This window comes from Saccostrea cucullata, unplaced genomic scaffold (genome assembly GCF_032062105.1).
Source record: "Saccostrea cucullata isolate Sc308-1 unplaced genomic scaffold, CSIRO_AGI_Scuc_v1 ctg9729, whole genome shotgun sequence".
Lineage (NCBI taxonomy): Eukaryota > Metazoa > Mollusca > Bivalvia > Ostreida > Ostreidae > Saccostrea > Saccostrea cuccullata.
The window spans coordinates 2599-20360 of NW_026923876.1; the positions used below are offsets into that span (position 1 = coordinate 2599).

The window sequence follows — 17762 nt, forward strand, 5'->3', positions numbered from 1 at the left end:
TATGTATAATGTGTCCTTAGATCAGAAGTTGCATGTATTTTATTAAATTAATAATTATATTTTTAAAATCTAAAATATCTTTTTTTGACATAAACATTGATGTTTGGTTAAACCCAATGACCAGATCACAACTGAAGCATACATGTGTGTGCATTGTTGACTTGTCGTGTGCGTATCTATTGTTTCAATTTATTTCACATTGTTTACCTTACGTCCATTTTCATGTCTGGCATGATGTTATGAGTTCGCATTGGTTTAAAATTTACTCTAAAAACAATAAACAAAGTTTTCTCCAATCTCGTCATGTGTATCGGATATCGGTAGAGGCACATAAAATTGAACTCGGTCATCGGTAGATATAATCAATCCGAATTCAAGAGCAAAAATATATTTTAAAAAAAAGAAAGAAATTCTGTAAGTGTTCACGAGCCAACAAAAATTTACGGAAAATTGTTTATTGCTCTAACCCACAAACCTCTCTCACCGAGGGTGGAAACTGAAAAATACATGTGAGGACAACATTAATTATATAATATAATCTCACAAAACAATACAAGATATTCATACTATCGCTTAATATCAGATTATCAAATAATGACAATTAAGGCACGCCATACACGAACAAAAATAACAAGCGCACATTTCAAATCATAAAAACAGTCATGAGCATCGCTAATAGTGTGAAAGCATTATGTATTATAATCAATTACATGACAAATGACAAATATACACAGTGTACTTACTCTTTAGGGGCACAAACACCGAAATATAGATCAAAGTTTTGTAGAAAAAACGAGCATGGCCTATGCCGGAACAAACAGTAAACAAAGTAATATTCAAACCAAATCCGGAATCAATTCCGGCGCCACTACACTCCCCCTCTGGCTTCGAAGAAGCCAATCAAGTTTAGAATTAGAAAAGATGCTACAATTATAATGATTCCTACCCTCACAATACTAAACACCGGTATGTACAAATGATGTAATAAAGTTGATATATCAATACAACTTGTTGAAATCATAACATTACATATCAAGTACCGTATACATGCACAATGACTAAACCAAAGTTAGGAATGGTCTTAACTACTTAGCCACTTCAACGAGACAACACAGCTGAGTAATAGGTCTCACTTAAAATGTTTTGTTACGGCCACAAAATATCTTGACCTTGCGTACGCGTCCATTATCACTCTCAAAGGTCTCTGTTACTATAGCAAGGGGCCACTGGTTTCTAGCTAACGAATCGTCACGCATCAGAACCACATCTCCTTTCTGAAACTGTCTACCTTCTGTCGACCATTTCTGACAAATCTGTAAGCTCTGCATATATTCTGTGTACCATCTCTGCCAGAACTGATCTGCCAAGTACTGCACCTGCTTCCAGGAACTCTTGAGGGCATCCTTGGTCCCAAACACTGGAATGTCCACTTGTGAGGTATGTACAGTTTTCTGATGAATCAACATATCTGGTAAAAGTACCTGTGGTGTATCTGGGTCAGTTGATACTGCGACGAGTGGTCTAGCATTCAGGATAGCACTAACTTCCATCAAGAATGTAGTCAAAATTTCATGTGTCAAAGGTCCCTTACGGTTCAAGAGTAAGCTGTCCAGTATCTTCCTTGAAGCACCTATCATTCTTTCCCATACCCCACCAAAGTGGGAGGCATGGGGAGGATTGATCACCCACTTGATCTTGTTCTCCTCAAGATACCTTTTTGATGCTGGGTTTTCCACCAGTTCCGAAGGAATGTTTAGTTCATGCACTGCCCCAATGAAGTTTGTCCCGCGATCAGATCGAAACTGTATAACAGGGCCTCTTATGGCTATGAACCTGCGTAATGCGTTGATAAATGAAGCTGTGGACAACTCTTCAATGGCTTCCAAATGAACTGCTCGTGAAACAAGGCATGTAAACATCAAGGCCCATCTCTTCTGATTCACCGTTCCCCCTCTGGTCCGTCGTTGCGTGGTTGTCCAGGGTCCAAAGGTATCCACACCTACATAAGAAAAGGGTGGAGCAGGCTGTATCCTATCCTCAGGTAGATCTGCCATCTTCTGCCAACCGAAACTTCCTCTCAACTTGCGACATGTGACGCATGATTTGATCTCTGATCTTATGAGATTTTTGGCACCGACTACCCAGAATCCACCTGATCGAAGAGCACCTTCCGTCAACAGTCGTCCCTGATGTAGCACTTGGTGGTGGAATTTGCGAACAAGCAGCCTGGTGACATAATGGTTCTTTGGCATGATCACAGGGTGAAGGTGGCCATCTCCTTGTCCATTTTTGTCAAGTCTACCTCCAACGCGGAGTATACCATGTTGGTCAATAAATGGCGACAATGGCATAAGTGAGTGTCCTTTTGGCAAGGGACATCCATCTTTGATGCATCTTATTGCGTCGCCATACGCTTCTCCCTGAGTTGTCTGTATCACAAAAAGTTCTGCGCGTTCATAAGCATTACTTGAGTCAATGTCACTGTGTTTCACTGATTTATATATGAATTGCTTCAATATCTTGACTCCTTGAACAAGAGATTCCCATGTTGAGAATCTTAAGAATCTCTCTGATCCAATCTTGGGGTTAACGAGTTTCACATCATCCACCTGAACTTTGCTGCACGTAACTTCCGGTCTAATCTCACAGTCATTGTTTGGTTCCACTAATGGAAAACATGAGGGTGGTTCTGCAAATGTTTTCGTCAGTGTCCTAAATGGGGGTCCGGTCAACCACATGCTGCTCGAAAGTTGAGTAGCACATACTGATCTCGTAGTCAGATCAGCCGGATTCTGCTCAGTGGGAACATGTGTCCATCGTGTCGGAGATGAGGACGAATGAACACGCTTCACTCTGTTTGACACATAAACGTAGAATCTGCGAGTAGTGTTTGTCAGATAACCCAAGACAATCTGGCTGTCTGTGTAGTATCGAAAGCACTCTGATGGAATACCAAGTTGTTCCTTGATTATGTCTGCAACTTCGACGCCAAGAACTGCGGCGCACAGTTCCATCCGAGGAATGGTGTTGCCGCCATTAGGTGCAAGCTTTCCCTTTCCAAGTAGAAAACTGAGTGTGGGCTCTGAACTGACAGGTCCAAAGAGCTGTAGATATGCAACAGCACCAATTGCATCTTTCGATGCATCGCAGAATACATGTACAAGATGAACACTGGAATCTGTATATGAGTGATCCGAGTATTGCCTACGAACACACACTTGTTCTAGTTCAATTAAGGATTGTACCCAGTCGTCCCATGGGCTTTTAAACATCTCAGGAATTGGGTCATCCCAATCTAAGGTGATTGTACTAGACAGAATTTCTTTCATCAAAAGCTTGCCTTTCAAAATGACAGGGACAGCAAAGCCTATGGGATCATAAAGTCCATTAATCACAGACAATATTCCGCGTCTGGTGAATGGTTTCTTGTCTTTACACGTGCGAAATGTGAACTGATCAGTTTCAATGTCCCAAGAGAGTCCTAAACTTCTCTGCAATGGTAGTGCATCATTACAAAGGTCAAGGTTACAGAGATCCTTAGCCAGCTCACTCTGTGGAAATGAGTCCAACACCTCCCTGTTATTGGAAGCGAACTTGTGTAACCTAAGTTTCCCATTGTCATGCAGAACACGTTGTGTACGAGTAAGCAGATTGATGGCTTCTTCAGATGTACGACAGGAAACCAAGCCGTCGTCGACATAGAAGTTCTTGTAAATGAAGTCCTGAACATCTGTCTCTGCATTCTCGACTGCCTTGCGTAGCCCGTAAGTGGCTACAGCTGGTGACGGGCTGTTCCCGAAAACGTGAACATTCATATGATAGTCTACTAGTGGTTTAGAGATGTCGTTGTCCTCATGCCAGAGGAATCTAAGATAGTCTCTATGTCCTGGAGTAACGAGAAAGTTATGGAACATTTGTTCAACGTCCGCGGTAACAGCAACTGCTTCCTTTCGAAATCGGAGCAGGATCCCGAGAAGACTGTTGTAGAGAGGAGGTCCTTTCAAAAGAACATCGTTGAGGGAATACCCATAATACTTCGCAGAAGAATCGAAGAACTCCCTGACGCTGTTGGGCTTCTTGGGATGATAGACACTGAATAGTGGTAAGTACCATTTTTCTGCATTACTGGTTGTTACAGGAACGGGTTCAGCATGCTGTCTATCCAGTATCTTCTGCATAAACTCTCGGACATGCGCTGCTTTGGTTGGGTTGTGTATAAGACTGTTCTTGAACGAAATAGCTCGTTTCATTGCGGCTTCTCGATTGTTGTGTAGAATGGGTCTACACGTCCGAAATGGTAGAGGTGCTGTCCATTTACCACACTCGGACATTTGGAATCCTAAGTCCATGATATCCAGGAAGGCCTGGTCTTCTAACGACAGCCCTTCACATTCATCATATGCTGTTTGCTTAAATACTGTGTCGTCTTTCACACAAAAGGAACTTTCACAGGGCTCCAGGTAGGTTGGTCTACCATTGGCTAGTATGGCGGTCTTGTTGACAGTGACAACTGTCTGTTCATGAACTGTTCCTAGACAGGAGTTTCCAATGAGGACCCATCCAAGGGGTAATATCTGTCCTAAAGGAACACCAACACGTTGGTCAAGCACTATATGAGTGTCAATAAGGTCACGACCAATAAGTAGTTCAATCGAAATGTGATTGTCAATGGTAGGTATATAGTGAGTAATGTCACTAAGGTGTGGGTAAATAGCCGCAACTTCAGGAGATGGTATCTCACTGCGATTTTGTGGTATCTCGTTGCACTCTATGATATCTGGTAATCTGAACACTTGTGATTGATCACAGGACTCTATCACATATCCGCATGCTTTACGTCCACTGTTTACAGATTCACCGGAACATGATTTCAACGTGTACAGATGGTCTGGACCGTATTCATGGAAACAATCAAAGAATCTAGAAGTGGCGAGAGTGTTGCTGCTTTGATCATCAATGATGCAGTAGATATATCTAGCAAGGTCACGTTTCTGTTTTGGATATACAAGGGCTTTCACGATCTTTGCACATGACTTGCTGGTGTTGAATGGCTTCCCACATATCTGAGTGCAGCTGGAACTAACAACTGGGAGCCTCTCCCCCTCATGGGATTCTACGGCCAGTGAGGTGGTATCAGGATCTTTGTGTAAGGCTGATGGATGATCAGAGCCTTTACAAACAGAACATAGGACAGTCTCATTACATTTTGACCTCATGTGCTTCTTTGGACCACAGCAACGAAAGCAGTAGCCCTTTTCCTTTATGAATGTTCTCCGCTCATCTAATGGTCGAGCACGAAATGAACGACACTCATTTAATGTGTGTTTAGAGTTTTCATGAATAGGGCACTTGTCCAAAGAAGAACCACTGTCTTTAAGTAGGGTTCCAGAGCTTTGTAGTTGTGTTTTAAATGCAGTCACAGTAGTGTTACTCTTACGACCTTGCAGCTTTACTGGGTGTACCTTCTGCTGTTCACTTCTGTTAGCGTCAGGTAAGGTGTCAAACTGTAGACTAGGGTCATTCTTCATCTTTGTGATCTTCTCCAAGAATGCCACAAACACAGGAAATGTAGGATATGGATGTCCAGTCCTCTGCTTGTAGTTTGTTGCTTCTGTCACCCATTTTTCTTGGATGTAGTGAGGTAACTTGGCCACAATTTGGTTCACACCTGACGATGAATCGAAGTAAGCGAGCAATGTTGAGTAGACAGGGTTTTCCTTCAAGGATTCGATTTCTGACACAATATCAAAGAGTTCATATAGCTTTGTATTGTCTTTGTTTCCTAGCTTAGGGAACTTAGCAAGTTTCCTCTTGATGGCAGACTCGACAACTTCCGGATTAGCGAAGCGATCCTGAAGGCGATCCCATATACGTTGTAACCCGCGACCTGGATTCGAGGCGTTAGCGTTTCTGATACTCTTTGCCTGAGTTGCTGATGAGGTGTTCCCCAGCCACTGAATCAACAGGCCCATCTCCTCCATGGGTGTGAGACTAAGTTCTTTCACTGCATTTTTGAATGAGGCTTTCCATGAGGAAAAGTTCTCTGGATTGTCGTCAAAGATGTGTATCTTTGAAACTAAGTCCTTCTTGGCGAAGACTTTAGCAAACTCCGAGCATGTGTTCATGTCAGTAAGTCCAGTATGCGGTGTTTGCGGATTGAACCCTGTACTGTTCATGTTATTTATTTGGACACCATTCGCGGAGGGAACAAAATAAGATGTTGGTTCTACTGTGTTATCCAACTGTCTCTGGGGTAAATTAGACTCACTTTCATCCTCCGTAGGAGCACGGTCTTGGCTTTGGGATCTTGTATCTTCTTGAGAGTCAACATAAGATTTTGTTCGTTGAAGTACTGATTCTGCTTCGAGTTGGTTGTCTTCAACACTGGATGGTGGAGCATAGCTCTCTCCCAGATCCGACATGTCATACAATGCCTCGAGGTTGCATTTCGCTTCTTCAACTTCACGTTTCGTACTTAGAATGATCTTGTTAGCATTAAGTTCTGCTTCCTGTTTGAGGAGAGCAGCTTCTTCTGCTGCAAACTTGAGTCGAGCCTTGGCTGAAGAGAGGCGTTCGGAGTGTTTCAGTACGGCTTCCCCTAGCTGTTTTGTGCCTCCCTGAGAGAGAAAGGACGATAACTTGGAACGCTGACTGACTCGCCCGGACACCGTCATAGATGAAGGCTTGTTCGGAACCTTAAGACGCTTAATAACATCACACACTTTGGTCTTAGTAGAGTCCAGAACTGCTTTCCACTTAGAATTCTCTTGTATACTGTCTGATGTTCTCAGAGTACTCAGGTAAGTTGAGTATTTAGTATATAGCTTATCAAACTCACTAATGTTTTTGTCCAGTTTGTTTATGATGCTGTTCACATCTCTAAGATGCACTGGATTTTTTGCGACGAAATCACAAATGTTGTCAATATCGCTTTGGCACTGTAATAGCCTCTTTGAATATGATGTAACGGTCTGAGTATATTGTTCCGATCCAAGTTCAGATAGCCCTCTGTCTTTCCGCAAGTCGTGGGACATCTCAGGATTTGTTTCTGTAGTAAATCCGTGAGCCATATTGAAGAGAGAGTGAAGAAAGCTGTGCCTAAGATTTCCACTGTAAGTGTTCACGAGCCAACAAAAATTTACGGAAAATTGTTTATTGCTCTAACCCACAAACCTCTCTCACCGAGGGTGGAAACTGAAAAATACATGTGAAGACAACATGAATTACATAATATAATACCACAAGACAACATAAGATATTCATACTATCACTTAATATCAGATTATCAAATAATGACAATTAAGGCACGCCATACACGAACAAAAATAAACGCACATTTCAAATCAATAAAACAGGTATGTGCATCACTAACAGTGTGGAAGCATTACGTATTATAATCAATTACATGACAAATGACAAATATTGACAGTGTACTTACTCTTTAGGGGCACAAACACCGAAATATAGATAAAAGTTTTGTAGAAAAAACGAGCATGGCCTATGCCGGAACAAACAGTAAACAAAGTAATATACGAACCAAATCCGGAATCAATTCCGGCGCTTTACTCATCAAAAGGGAAAAAATTAGATCTTCAGGGGAAATTTTCTGTAGGGGAAAAACACCCATTATCGGTAGTAAATATGCCCTAGATTAATCCCTGAACCCATCAAAATTATTCAAAATTGTATTTTTTTGATTGGACATCAAGCAAACTATTAGCAAGATTTTAATAAGCATTGAGTCCTACTAAAATTATGAAATTCATATAGCCCCAGGGTAGGTGGATCAGATGTAAAGGCACAGCTTTATTAATTAATCATAAACTGAAAATGCATTGATTCATTGAAAATCTATAGAATGCTCATAAGTTGAAAGCAAAAAGACTAAGTTCATGACAATGAGGAATAAGTTTTATACCCCTGTAATCAAAGATTCTGGGGTACATCTATATAGCTTTTGCCCTGTCTGTCTGTCTGCAAAATCTTTTCACATTGGCCATATTATTTTAGTGGGTGAAAGTATGGCCTTCATATTTCACAGACCTGGGTATTCATTGTGACAATACTTTTGTATTGGTACACCAAATTAACCTTTAGAATTGAACTTGGATTGTGACTAACTTTTAAGAAAGTTTCATAACTTGAATCTTGGCCATAACTTTTGAACAGTTGGTGCAAGGGCTTTCATACTTCACTTGTATATTTACTGTGACAAGACCTTTCAATGGGTATAAATTAAAATATTTGACCTTGAACTTCTAGTTTAACCCACTGTTTAAAAAAATTTAACTTTGATCATAACTTTTGAGCTGGTAGTAGTAGGGCTTTCATATTTCACAGATTTATTCTTTGTGACAAGTCCTTCCTTGGATGTCAACAATTTGACCTTTGACCTTGACTTTGGAGTTTGACTTACACTTGGGAAACTTTAACCATAAGCTGGCATATGGGGTATTAGTATATACAAACACATCTTTTTTCCGAGTACACGCACAAATCAATGCTATGTAATGAATTTTAGATAAGAGAATTACAAGGTAAATATTTGAGGATATAGTGAAAAAAATAGTTTAAAAGATCATGGTTATGAATACTAAAAAATTAATTATTTAGTATTTATATTTAAGTTATACAGAGAATCAACCAGGATTAATATCGGGATAATAATAATGTTCAGGGGAAAAAATGGGTTTTTCCCTTATTCCATGCTTCTAATATTTTCTTTTTCTTTACAGGCAAAAGAGAACTGGAGAAAAATGAATTGATGTTAACATACTCTACATTAAATTTGGTTTAAATCTAAATATGTCTTTTGTTGTGATTGCTTCAAGAGCAATTAAGGATCAGGAAATTTAAAGTGAAGGATAACCAGAAAGTGGATCATTCAACAGATGAAAAGAATATATGCCTTTGAGGGAAATTATGTCAAATGCATGAATTGAATATTTAAATTTCACGTAATTTTTGTTTCACCAACGTTTACAATATGTGAAAAAAATGTTCAAAACGTGTTTAACCATGGTTTGACACATTTTTGTATGGTATTCATACATTTACTATATGAGCAGTGCAAATAATAAACCCATTAAACATGTTATGAGAAACATATGTTACACACACACGTACGTTATTCATACGTGAAACGTATGAATAACGTACGTGTGCAATATATGTGTAACGTATGGTGGGCAATACGTACGTTTAACATACGTGACACGCATGATATTCACACGTGTGAAAACGTATGTATAACATACGTGGTACTTTTTTCATGGAAAATGTATGTGAAGTCACGTACGTGTCTCATACGTTTAACATACGTGAAATGTATGTGGCACAATTAGCTGTGTACATTTTGGCCGTGGTTTGCGACGATGAGAAATTTGGTGTTATACCTACAAGTTAAAATCTTTAAGTGCATCTGTACCTGAATAAAGAATATTTTTGGTATTCCTTTTAAATCTGGATCTCTGAATATTTCAACTATTTCCCGCACTGAGACACGTTCATCTTTAAAATTTGGTGAAAATTCGGTTTTGTCTTCTGGATGTGTCAAAACGTAATCCTCGTATGTTTCCACCTTGTCTGTCTGTCTGTCTTGGGTTTCCACATTGTCTGTCTGGCTGCCTTTTTGTTCATTTTGTGGTAGAATCACTCCATGGGAGGACACTGTCACCAAAAGGCATCCACACGAGCCATCACAGCAAAGTCTCTTAACTAAAACATATTCAAAAAACACTTAAAAACTTCTTATATCACATTATTATTAAGATCAGTATAAAAAAAAAAAAAATAAAATGAGGGACGAAAATTTCCCTTAATGCATTAGATATATCTCTAGATCTAGCTGAAACGTTTCTACTTTGATGTTTGGATTCATGTTTGATATAAACAGTGTATAGTGGATTAAAATAAACAGTGAAACATTGACTCACATTCCCTCAGTTCATCCAAAAATTTAGACTTGGATAAATTTCTTGTCAACTTTACATCTTCATGGTCAAATGGATAAATTTGAAACTTTAAATCTTCCAACATTCTAATAAAACTGTTCCTCTCTGGTATAATTGCTATTCCTCTCTTGAGTCCTTTATCACTGACTGAAAAATCCCAATCAAAGTTGACAGCTTTCCATGGCCTTCCCTTCATCACTTCATAAGCAGAATTCATCCTGAACTGAACCTAAAATTTAAACATGTTAACTATGAATCAATATCTTTTTAAAGATATACCGGTAGTCTCATAACTGCAACAGTGTGTGCAAACAAATTGAGCAACGCATATTATGAGACAAATTTTTCAAATAATAATCATTCATTGGTTATATCAGAAACCTATATACTAACCCGATAGGCAACTCCTTCAACGCCATGTTTATTTACCCAAAACATCACGCACAACACTACAAGTTTTTCAATTTACATTTATTCCAAGCAAGATGTCTGTTTTCTAATTAATGTCATTTATTCCTTTTATGTATAGGAATGGACTTTCAATAAATTTTTAAGCATATATTCTAATTTGATTTAAATATCAAGAAAATAAACATTGATATCGGCGATTTCTGGAAATATGGCCAATCGGGACATGCTAAAATAAGGAATATAATCAGTGTTAAAATCAAATAATTACTTTGCACTTCATAGGCGTTCATTGATTGTGACATCATATTAAAATGCATGTTTTAACCGGTTTGTCACCCTGTCCGTGTGATGGTGTTTTGAATGCTATAGATTACCATTCGTTCACTTTATATAATGTTATATGCAGAAAATAAGTGTAATGTAAATGTTATAGTTTTGACGTAAATATTTAAAATTTAGGACTTGATTACGTGACACATGTACGTACATGTACATGAAAAGGACTGGTTTTTTTTTCAAGAATAAGGCCCCCTGTTTTGAGATTTATTATATCATTTATCAAAATATAATTATCTTGACGATCGGGCTCGGGATTCAGTCATTAACGGATTTTATCATAAGGGATAAGATGAATGCTGAGTTAGTCCGGATGTTGCGCTAGAGTATATGATTGCGCCCATGGGAAAAGGGCCCTTATGGCAATTTTTATACATTTTGAGTTTTTCACGGATTTTGATAGAGTAAGGTTAGAAGTTGCCAAATATGAATTTTCATGGTCCTACGTCTACTCTAAGTAGGTTTTTTCTTCATTTTTATCCAAGATACGTTAACAGGTTCAGTATGACGTCATGTTTTTCAACAACGTCAAACGTTTTCCGAGTGAACGTAAAATGATTTTCTTCTGCAATTTTACTACGGTAATTAATAGTTGTATAATATTTAATATTTACCAGGTACATATCATTTTTATCTCATTGTCTCTTTTAATTATTAATAATTATTTAATTGTTATACATGTATATAATATATTATGAATTAATCAGTGGTGTATAGAATTATGAGTTACTGCTTGTTTTACATTTCGCTTTTCTTGGACATCAGGAAGAGACCTGAACAGTGGGGCGACATCGTTCAGTTTTTTTTAAACAATTATTTTCTCAAACAAAATATTAAGAATTTTGAACAAAATTGGTTCGTCATTTTTTTTTTGTCATTAATTTCAAAATAATATCCAAGAGACAAATCAATAATAACTATATCCTGTAATTTTTTTGAATAATGCATTTTAATGTATAGATTTTGTTGGGTAGGGGTGGGTTAAAAATTAATATTATGCAATTGTCCATGCCTAAATATACAGTCAGTTAAATATGACTGTTTTGTATAATATATTTCCAGACAATTGTCTGTGAACTGGCTGAGTTTTAAAATGTCAGATTTTTGTAGGGATGTAAGCATCATAGAACATTCATCATATTATTTTATGACTTAATTTTAAAAATTCCCCTTCATTTAAATGATTTTGTTTTCTACTTTTATTTTATGAAGTGAATTTTACAGAGTATGAATTCCATTCTGTTCCCGTGCCAGAAGCTTTGATATATGCTAAGCCTTGTAAAGCCTTACATGTTACAGAGATATAAAAGGACACCCCGATCCCCTGCACTGCGGCCAAAATAAAACAAAATGCAAGCATGTTGTTGCGGTTTTGTGTCGTGTATTTTCAGCATTGAATTTTATTTTATGTCAGCGTTTACATGAAGAAATAAAACCCGACCCTGGATTTATAAGGATTTTTTTTGTCAATCAAAACAAACAAAATCATAATATGTACTTATACAAGTATAATGATATTTAACCATAATTTGATGGCAGGTTAAACAATATATTCCACATTGATAACTGCAATGAGATTATAAGTCCAGTGATGAAATGGTTTTTTGCATGATAATTGATCTGTTAGGAGACATTCAATGCTGATCGAGCTTTTGTGAAAGACAAAGTTCTTCATGGTTTCAGGGATTAATTTGCAGATAATTCTTAAAAAATTTGAAATCTGTTTAAAAAAAACACCATGTAAGTACCAAAAAGATACATGTATATTAAATTCGGAGATCTTGAAAATACCGGTAAATAGCCATACATGTAGTTTAAATAACAAAAAAGAATTTTTTCTTCGTTTTAGAGTATTGTATTATTTTGTTTGATTTGAAAACTTATCTTTTTCAATAGAGTTTCACACTTCTCAATATAGGATAAATAGATTCTATATAAATATCTTTATCTATACCCTCCATCCTCTCTCTCTCTCTCTCTCTTGCCCTCTCTCTCTTATCAGATTTACTTGAACAGCTCTATTCAATTAAGTTAGGACATTTAAAACATTTTTTTTTATTTGGATGTTTTTTGCTTGTTTTAATTTCTCTAAATTGAAGTGTGTTATAGTGCAACAAGAAAATTATTAAGACAAAACAACATTTTTAAATTTAATTTATTTAATCATGATTCATGATACGTTAGATACTTTAAATGTATATTATTTTTTTTAAAAATGAAATTCAATATTAAATCATTTCATGCAAAAAAAAAAAGCTTTGGATGAGAGATTTTAAAAAAACCCAGACATTTTGAGACCCAGACGTTTTTAAATAAACGTTTGTTTATTTAATAATTACTGTTTTCCTTTTTTTCCCTTTGTTTTTCCTTTTCTACATTATCGGGACCTTGTTCCCAAAGTACAACAATATTGTTTATTAAAAAAATCATAATTATGCTGACAGTTAAAAGTGTTTTTATTTGGTCAAAAGATCTCTTTTATAATCCGGGAGAAAATTCAAATTCATACAACTGAAAGTTCCTCTCTGGTACCCCTGTTATATCGATTGTTGACATCAGAGTTATCTCTCCTATTTTTTATTTATAGAAAATACAAACATCTTAAAGTTTACTGTCGTTCTTACACATTTTTGTTTAATTTGTAAAAACATAAAAGATGTATGTTAAGTTTCAACATTAGTACAAACAATTTAACAAAAGTTAAAGTAGTATGCACAGATGGATCATTGTTTACATGTGATTGACGCGATTGCAATGTATATCGAGATCTCAAAAAAGGAAGACAATCTTCCTTTGCAATATTTTAACAATATACCCCGTCTAACATGCATCCTAAATCTGATATAAATATGTAAATAAAATTTATCTATCTAGTGTATACAAGTTGATTATTCTATCAGAAAAGCACCTTGTCGACAGCTTCTCATCTTCGGCAATCGCTAGCGAAGATGTACTGATGTAGGAAAACTGTTGGTGTTAGAGATGTGTAATAGATATGTTTGTTAAGAAACCAGTTCTTAATATTTTCATTTATATATATTAAAATCAGTGGATTGGGAGATTCAGATATTGTTTAAATTTATTTATAAATGAAAATAAATTCCACATGTTGGAAACAGCAATAAAAACTTTGGATGCGTCAAACGTCAAAACACGTGGTTAAAAAAATTCTCGTCGAAGTTCAACGTCAGTCTGCAACGTCACATCTTTATGACGTTATTTCTCTGTTCTAGCAAAAATGCCATAAGGCCCTTTTGTCATGGGCGCAATCAATTATATAAGTGTGCATCCGAGATAGTTTGTCATTCTGCGTTGGCTGTCAGAGAAGAAGGTCCTCTAACGGGTACGGTGATTGGAATAAAGAGAATAGTCATTGTGAATACTTTCTATTTCCACTATAGAAGAGTTATAGTTCTTAGTGCGCTCTTTTGTGAAAAAGTTGGAGAATGTACAAATCTCGCGGGATTTTTGGGACAAACGTAACATAAACATGTAAACAACACGTTGAATGCCGATGAACAAATCCTTACAAAATCCATATGAAATATTTTATTGATGTGGACTTTATTTAAATCAAGAGTAGAGATGACAAGGATATTAATTTACATTTGTTGGTGATCGTATGTATATCTATTTATCGTAATGGTACATTTAAAGTCAATTTACACACCTCGGAAATGTATTTTTATTAATGGACGATAAAGTTTGGGTTTTCGCTCTTTCACATATGTTTTTTCTTTAGTTAGAATAAAAAATGTACTTAACATTTATAATTGGATTGAAACTGACATGTTTTGTATTATCTGCAATCATCGGCAATGCCATGCTGTCCCAGTCAGACGACTAAATGCGCCTCTTATTCTGAAGAGTGCACTAATGGAAATACAACGTATTAATACAACTGTACAGTGTTATATTGTGTTTGGCTTGTTATTGAAAATACAGTGGCATTTCACTGTACATACAAGCTGTGTATCTTGTATCTAGCTGCAGCCTGTGCAGTACAAAGGGATACAGCCGTTTATTGACATGGCTGGGGTAGATCCCTAAGGCACACATACCCGGACAGAGCCTTGTTAAAGAACCTTTTTTATTTCTTATTGTTACTTTTCGATTTGTTTTATAACAAACAGATAGATAACCCTAAGAATATATGTATATATTGACTCGTTGTTTTTTATATTAGCTTTTGTAATTATTTTCTTGTAAAGTTGATCATTTTTAAACAACAATTTCTGTATTCAAATAACCCTTGTAATGAGCAATATAACCATAAAGATTATTAATAATTTTAAACAGGAAAACAATATTTTTATAAAGCAAAACATTCTACTTTCGGTTTATCTGAAAACAGTTCGAATAATATGTGTAGATTCTATAAACATGATAAATAAGTCAGTCTCTATTTTGTTTTTCATAAATTCACATTGAACATGTTGAGATAAATAGAATAAAAAAGATACCTATCATATAAATGCTCAGTTTACTTAGGTTACTGATGATATATTGCAACTGAGTTGGACTTACCGCTTTTAGCACTGACGGTGTAATGATATTTCGCACCTGTCCCTTCGAAACCGTATACCACCACACACAAAAAAGAAGACACGAATACCACAAACAAGGATAACAATGGGATAAGCGACAGTAATTCTATACTTTACAATGAAGTCCATTTTCAGACTCCATACATCACAGCACGTTTGATTATTCTTTATTTTTTGTTTTAAAAGATAATAAATAATGAAGTAAAAGTGACCACATATACAGCGTACCCTTCCCCTTTGAAAACCCAGACCCCTCCTGAAATCTTTGTTGGTATGAATAGTCATAGGTATATATGCTTTAAAACTATTTAAATGACCCCCCCCCCTCAAGTTTTCCAAAGGAAAGATGTCTTTTTTTTTTTTTTTTTGGATTTTTTTAGATTCAGGTAGACCCCCACCCCCTCCACATGCACACATTCGGGGAGAATTCTAGATTCACGCCTCTTATTATAGGATCTCATCCAAAAGACCGGTTTCCGGTATTTTATTTTAAATGAATAATATAAATATTAAATACAAGAGGCCCAGGGGCCACAGCGCTCACCTGAGCACACCGGCTAGGAAAAGCACTTATCAAATCAGACCTGAAAGTTTACTGAGGTAAAGGGGGGGGGGCTTGAATTTTAACCCCCAGGGGGTCATACTTTGAACAAACTAGAATCTACACTACCTGAGGATGATTCCATATAAATATCACTAATCATGGCTTTGAAGTTTGAAAAGAAGATTTTAAAAGATTTCCCTATATATTCCTATATGTAAAACTTTGGTCGGCCATTTTGGCCCCACCCTAGCCCTGGGGGTCATGATTTGAACAAACTTGAATCTACACTACCTGAGGATGATTCCACATGAGTTTCATCTCTCCTGGCCCAGTGGTTCTTGAGAAGAAAAGTTTTAAAGATTTTTCCTATATATTCCAATGTAAAACTTCGGTCGGCCATTTTGGCCCCACCCTAGCCCCGGGGGTCATGATTTGAACAAACTTGAATTTACACTACCTGAGGATGATACCGCATGAGTTTCAACTTTCCTGGCACAGTGGTTCTTGAGAAGATTTTTAAAGATTTTTCATATATTTTCCTATGTAAAACTTTGGTCGGCCAGTTTGGCCCCACCCTACCCCCGGGGGTCATGATTTGAACAAACTTGAATCTACACTACCTGAGGATGGTACCACATGAGTTTTAACTTTCCTGACTCAGTGGTTCTTGAGAAGAAGATTTTTAAAACATACCATCAAATTTTCACTTTTTCTAAATTATCTCCCCTTGAATAAGGACGTGGCCCTTCAATTGAATAAATTTGAATTCCCTTCACCTAATATACTTTGTGCCAAGTTTGGTTGAAATTGGCCCAGTGGTTCTTAAGAAGAAGTCAAAAATGAAAAAAGTTAACGACAACGACGACGACAACAACTATGACAACGACAGACAATGGACAAATTTTGATCAGAAAAGCTCACTTGAGCCTTCGGCTCAGGTGAGCTAATAATCATTAAATATTGTAATATTAAGTGCTCTTATTTCAATGCATATTTTTTCTGTCTTCTTTATTCTATTGAATTCTGTTTATTTTGCTCTTGACGTAACAGTATAAATGATGTAACAATTAAGATGACGTCATAATAACTGATGTCGTGATATAGAAACAAAATCAGAATAAACACAATGGGTTGCTTCCATAGTAAAGTTGCGCCTTTTCCAACTCCTTTTCGCACCAAAAAACAGCAAAAGAGGTTTTAAAAGATTCTGAAGAAGAAGGGAATCAAAGCCAAAGTGAGCGGGGGAGGGGTTGCCTTTCATATTCCAGTAATTGGTGGAGGAGAGCTGATGTGGACAAACGTATTGTTTCTGAACAAAAGACTCCAGAGAAAAGAGAATGAGGATGAAGCTGCTTTAAAACGTAAGAACAATGTAGAAGTATCTGTAATTTGCCACCACATTTAGGGTCTAAGAGTTAAGGAAAGCCTATAGTTTCTTTAATTAGTTAAATGTATAAATAATGGATAAATACTTATTTTGTGTTCCAAAATGATTCTTTTTCAGGTAAAAGGGAGCTTGCAATGATAGAGAAGCAAGAGAGAGCCAGAGAACGAAGGGGGGAAAAAGAGAGGAGGAGGAAGGAAAAGTTGAGGAGACAATCGCTACATCGCCAGACCAATTATAAACTGTTTTAGCTGCTGGATATTTTACAGTGATTTGGGATTGAATGAACAGAATGTCTCTTTTTTATTGTTTTAATAAAATTATTTTTTTTACTCCTTAAACAGAATGTTTGTTCTTTTTGTTTGGAAGGATTGATTGTAAGTTGTTTAATGTTCACCTCGAAAATTTTTAAATTCACTCATCAAGCAGGGAGAAACCACCACCTGCCGGCAGAGAGCTACAAATTTTGCCCTATACTAGGCACTAAGGGTCATTAAGCAGTGAGGGATCTTTTTCGTGCTAGCACCTACTGCGACACGGGACCTCGGTTTATACGGTCTCATCAGAAGGATCGGTCTTCACGTCCC

At 36.7% G+C, this 17762-nt stretch overlaps 2 protein-coding genes across 2 annotated transcripts; both read right to left on the reverse strand.

Annotated features, from left to right (window-relative positions):
• Nucleotides 1-1133: 1133 nt before the first annotated feature.
• Nucleotides 1134-7505, reverse strand: LOC134265169 (uncharacterized). Its single transcript, XM_062747424.1, has 2 exons — nt 7439-7505; nt 1134-7194 (listed from the first exon to the last, which is right to left on the reverse strand). Exon 2 carries the CDS (start codon nt 7068-7070, stop codon nt 1134-1136), a length of 5937 nt encoding a protein of 1978 aa, XP_062603408.1. The 5' UTR covers nt 7071-7194; nt 7439-7505.
• Nucleotides 7153-10391, reverse strand: LOC134265168 (uncharacterized). Its single transcript, XM_062747423.1, has 4 exons — nt 10383-10391; nt 9936-10182; nt 9428-9717; nt 7153-7194 (listed from the first exon to the last, which is right to left on the reverse strand). Exons 1-4 carry the CDS (start codon nt 10389-10391, stop codon nt 7153-7155), a joined length of 588 nt encoding a protein of 195 aa, XP_062603407.1.
• Nucleotides 10392-17762: the final 7371 nt, after the last annotated feature.

Excerpts from the sequence above, each read along its gene's own strand:
- LOC134265169 (XM_062747424.1), bottom strand. The coding sequence starts at position 7,070 with ATGGCTCACGGATTTACTACAGAAACAAATCCTGAGATGTCCCACGAC.
- LOC134265168 (XM_062747423.1), bottom strand. Across the intron at positions 9,718-9,935 it reads TTTGGATGAACTGAGGGAAT|TTAAGAGACTTTGCTGTGAT; the intron begins GTGAGTCAATGT and ends AATATGTTTTAG. Across the intron at positions 7,195-9,427 it reads CAAAAATATTCTTTATTCAG|TTTCCACCCTCGGTGAGAGA; the intron begins GTACAGATGCAC and ends TGTATTTTTCAG.